The following is a 5,267-nucleotide window of genomic DNA, read 5'->3' as shown; positions in this document are numbered from 1 at the left end:
GAAGAGGCCAACTGATCAAGTTGGCGAAAGCTTCCTACATATAGCAATATACTCGTACATAAATACTACTGCGGACTTTATTTTTTCCAACGATCATAATGTTAACGATGTTGATGAATGAACATTCTAGCATGACTGACAAACTTCACAGATTTCAAATAAATGCTTGGCAAGATTGGCAAGGTATGCAGTTTTGATCACGGTGCTTGTAATGGTAGGGCTGGAAAGTGATTAGTTATAAATGTTATACCAGTCGTGTTGGATCCTAATCTGGTCACTCTGGTCCAGCCGTCATGAATCTTAATCTTGTATTTCTGGTCGATTCTGGGTCCTCGTAAGTTAAGGGTGTCTGATAAAAGGCTGAATATTTATTCAACAAGTGTAGTTAACCATAAAGAAAAAAAACTCAGGAACCAAAATTTTGGACAGTTTGTAATACTCCGGTCAAAGTGAGAATTCTGATCATACATAAATTTCTTAGTTTTTATTGAGATTACCTTAATGTCAGAGTTAAGGGCTGCTGAATATTTGTCAGTAAACGAGAACTGGAGTAAACGATCCTGATCGTAAGGATAGAATAGGCCTCTGTACGACATAGTTGTTTAAACCTGTCATCAGTTAAGACAATGAGAATAATTATGGCAATATTCTTTACTTACGAATACGATTGTGCTATTTGCAATTTTATTTTTGTTCAGCCGAAGTTCCCCCTTGCCTCTCGGTGACAGATGGGTAACGAATGAACACGTTGCTTTAACCAAGTGAAGTTACTGTTAATTTTATAACTGAAATTCCTCAAAATTTTTGAAATATCGCAAACGTAATCTGCATCGACACTGAAGGGAACTGATTACAACATCATGTAGCCAACAAACAAATTACTAAAGCAACGCATGTTTTGTAATTACCATTGTGCAAATTACTACGCGCATTTGCAAAAGGATGAATCATTTTCGAGAAAATAATTGTTTGCAATCTAACCGAGCAAATAAATACTTGAAAAAAGTTCCGAAGAAGGTTGGAGTGCAATATACTCTGCAATATTTGAAACTCTTAGGCCAAAATGAATAATAGCGTGCAGTAAACTAGTAAATAATAAAACTGTACACTTAGTTACATAAAGAATACTGTTTAGCAGTAGATTATATTTCAACCTAACAACAGACTATGAATACTTTACACGGATAGTATTTGCTGTGCAAAAGAAAATGGTATTTTAAAGAGATTTTTAGGCAACGATTCAGAATAGATAAAACAAGACAAAAAAAAAAAATCTCCTCGTATCTGACTGCCCCTTGTGTGTGATAGAAATAAAAATAGAGTTCCAAAGTTTCTTGTGTTTTTGTGTAAAAAAAAATCGAATAACAAACAGGTCTCTTACACTAGAGCATTACATAAAACCTGGTGAGCTTCTGTCACTCCTGGTAAACACCGACAAATTTTATTCTAATTCGGAATCTTTTAAGCAGACTTTATAAACAATCGTCATTGGATAGTGTCCTCACCAGCCCTTGAAAAGTTAGTCATGAAAAAGGTCATGGTTGGAAGCATGAAAGATTGACGGATCCAGACTCTGCCAAAATCCGCACTGCCTTAACACTTCAAAAAGAAATATGTCCGAAGGATTGAGGTCACGACGACACAACTGATAAATCAAGTTAATTTTCCATATTACATCCTTACTCACGAAAGCAGAATTGAGCTATTGCGTCACTTTACAAACACGCCGAGAAAATCAGGGGATCTACATCAGATCCTCTGTTCGTTTTCAGTGTTGTTTTTACCAACTTCTGCTTGCTGTGCGTTCTCTTTGTGTGAATCGAGGTGAGCGTGCGCGCTGGTGCTTTATGCATTAGTATGCAATGCGGTAGACAAGATACAAACTTCTGTTTTCACTGGTTCCTTTTCAAACTTGGCACAATAACGGTTGTGGGTAAGAAGACAAGTCGTGTTGGTTTTCAGGAGAATGTGTTGTCCTACTATATGAGCCGTTTTATTCAACGTCTCTTTATGGAATCCTTTTTAATTTGTCTGTGTATGTTTACTGTCTAGCTTTCCTTTTTTTTTTTAAGACAAGTAATTTTCCCCTTTTACGTTCGATTTTAATACAGAATCCATGTCACTTCTCGTAGGCCATTTTGCTGTTTTACCTCCTCGTGTAATAGTCGTCATTTTTCTGTTTCCATTTCTTTGTTTACATGGGAAATTCTTCTTGGGCCTGCTTTCATTAAGCAAGCCCAGTATGTATTTGAACGCTGTAACTGAATGTAAAAGCTTTTATGACAAGTCACTAGCTCCAAAAGAAATGAAAAATAATGAATAATAGGACGCTGAGAAAGGACGGGTTTGCCTGAATCACTGTTATATGCGTTCGAAGTCCCCTGTCGTTCTGTAAGAAGGAAAAAAAGGGGGATCCACGGCGTTTTTTTCAACTCTGTTACAAAATCTACTTTCACGGCGTTCAGCTTTGATGAATTCGAGGGAGCTCGTTCCTTTCGTGCGAGATGTTCACTGGGTAATTTAGAAGACGTCGAGGAGAAGGATGACAGGGTAAACATGGGCTTTTAATTGAACCGTCAAAGGAAAAGGGGAGAAAAAATGGAATGGAACAACCAGACAGTTAGTCAGTCAGCTCATTCTATTCTCCTGAATCATTTAACTGGGCCGTCAGAAGATGAAGCGAGACGAACTGATAGTCAGTAAATCCAGGCAATTAATTCTACTGAAATGATTTAACCGAACAGCTGAAAATTAGGACAAGACCAGACTAGCAGTCAGTCAGTCAGTTCGTTTGAAATCCCATTTGGACTATCAATGAAAAAATGGATGGGAAAAGTCCAAATGAGCCAGTCTGTCTCCTCAGTTCAGTCAGTTCTGTTGAAATCTTCATAAAAAAGCCCAAATAATTAATCATTTCCGTTGAAATCTTTATAAACGCACTAATATTCAGTTCTGTTGAAATCTTCATAAAGCAGCCCAAATAATCATTCAGTTCTGTTGAAATCTTCACTAAGAAGCCCAGATAATCAGTCAGTTCTGTTGAAATCTTCACTAAGAAGCCCAGATAATCAGTCAGTTCTGTTGAAGTCTTCATAAAGCAGTCCAAATAATCAGTCAGTTCTGTTGAAATCTTTTTAAAGCAGCCCAAATAGTCAGTCAGTTCTGTTGAAATCTTCATAAAGCAGCCCAAATAATAATTCATTTCTGTTGAAATCGTCATAAAGCAGCCCAAATAATCAGTCACTTCTGTAATATTTCAAACAACCCATCAGAGAATGGAAGAGAATCCCTAATTAATTAATCAGGTTTTCAGAAATCCTTGGACAGAACCATCAAGGAACTGGAATGAGAAGCTTGAGTAGTCAGTCAACTCATAATAGTCAGTCAGTTCTTCATAACTTTCAACTGACCCATCAAGAATCTGGAACGAATCAAACGTCTGTGACGGGAACTTTGGCAAACGACAGATTACCCCGGTAGAGGTAATCCTCCACCAGGATAGGTCTGGTGGTAGGAGCAGCAGCAGTAGCCGCAGAAGGAGGAGCGGGTGTCATGTGGCCACGGTAGTCTTGTGCCTGCCGTGGCGGTATGGGAGGGCCCCCGGGCCACTCGCTGCCGAGCTTGGCTCTCTGCTGGCGTCGGATGTATCTGCAAAGAGAGTGGATAAGATGAGTGTATGAATGATTTATCAACGTACTTCATACAAGAGTGAAGAGGAAGATTGAAGGAAGAAGTGATGATTGTATGGAGAGAAAAGGATACGCTAATAAGAGATGTATTTGGAATGATGAATAATGACCAATTAATTAACCTATGGGAAAAAGGAAAATGAGAACGCTGCGCATGTAAATTATTAAGTCATCAGTGAAGAAGATGTAAGAGAAAAAAGTAAACATGAATAAGTATTTCATCAATGTGAAGGATAAAAGCTCTTTGTCTGCCATGAATTTTCTATATCCATCTCTTACTCAGTACAAGCATTTTTATTAATTTAGTATACAACAGAAAACGCATGCTTGCGCTAATGGTTTATTTGTTTATCTAACTGGAAACCATACTGAAGAAAGGGACGCATTAATTCAGTCGTAACTGAAAAGTGGACATAAACATAATAAAAATTAAAGCTAGAAATTACCCGTAAACAGTATGATTTAGTCGATAATTAGAGGCGTCTTATCCAAAACTTGTAGCAATTATCATAAAGTTTATTAAAGACTTGCAAACCGTAACAGGGTATCATTTAGACTGACTTATTTCAGCTGTCAAGTGCACAGCACTGGACCCATTGCAGGCTATTAACTTTTTATTTCTTTTGGGGGGAAGTTCGTGCCTGTCAATCTCAAAGGGACGAGTGTAACACCCGACAGACCTGACGGTCTTCTCTCATTTTTGCTATGTTGAAGTCAGCAAGCTCAGGACAGGTTAGTAACTAATTAATCATGAGCTTCCTATTGGGCGATATTTACTACATCTTCAAGCTATAGACTTATCTAGTTGATTATGTCGTTCTCTCTCTCTCTCTCTCTCTCTCTCTCTCTCTCTCTCTCTCTCTCTCTCTCTCACACACATACACCTTTCTTCAGCATAAGTGCTCATTTATTTTCGTTTTAGGTCTGAGCACGAGGAGCCCAATGCCCGCTCTACCTACCCACAAAATAAGGCGCACGCTGATAAACACTTAAAACTGCTTGGAATATACAAGACTACACAAAATACAAATTAGACTTGGAGGTCAAAGGTTTTGGTCATAAGTCGGTGACCTTTAGAAAAATATGTGAAATGTTATGAACACGTATATGAATAGAGAACGCATACCACCGTGAAATCGTAATGATGTTTTAACTTATCTCAGGGCTGAAGAGTCTCTCGCCGTTTAAGTCTGCGTCATTAGACATTTCTTTAGCAAGAGTTGCGTCATTAGACTTTTTTTTCACTAAGATTGCGTCATTGGACATTTCTTTCTCCAAAATCACTTCCTTTCACTAAGCACAAAAATAGTCGGGTGTTTATCAGACACACTCACGCAAGGAGAGAGAGAGAGAGAGAGAGAGAGAGAGTCTGGATTCTGGTCTGCTCATAGTGATTAATGTTCCATAAATAGAAAATCCCCGAATTAATCACGAACTGAAGCGTCATCTTGATAGGCAAAAGGACTTGAGGGCGGGGGTGGGGGTAGGGTTCCTTTTAAAATTTAAATGTTATTGCACATTTCGTGACCCTTTTGCGCGAAAATGCAGCTAGGTTGAGCAAGGGAAACCGGACCTGTA

At 38.4% G+C, this 5,267-nt stretch overlaps 1 protein-coding gene across 1 annotated transcript in view; it reads right to left on the bottom strand.

The window, feature by feature from the left end:
* Positions 1 to 2,019: 2,019 nt before the first annotated feature.
* Positions 2,020 to 5,267, bottom strand: part of LOC136847165 (platelet glycoprotein V-like) — a 440,086-nt gene continuing 436,838 nt past the window's right edge. Inside the window, exon 5 of the mRNA XM_067118571.1 lies at positions 2,020 to 3,648. Within this exon, the coding sequence (XP_066974672.1) occupies positions 3,432 to 3,648 (217 nt within the window). The 3' untranslated portion in view covers positions 2,020 to 3,431. The remainder of the gene's footprint in view (positions 3,649 to 5,267) is intronic.

The sequence above is a fragment of the Macrobrachium rosenbergii genome, chromosome 16, assembly GCF_040412425.1.
Source record: "Macrobrachium rosenbergii isolate ZJJX-2024 chromosome 16, ASM4041242v1, whole genome shotgun sequence".
In the NCBI taxonomy this organism is placed as follows: domain Eukaryota; kingdom Metazoa; phylum Arthropoda; class Malacostraca; order Decapoda; family Palaemonidae; genus Macrobrachium; species Macrobrachium rosenbergii.
Note: the sequence above shows the minus strand (reverse complement) of the source record. Positions and strands in the feature narration are given on the sequence as shown.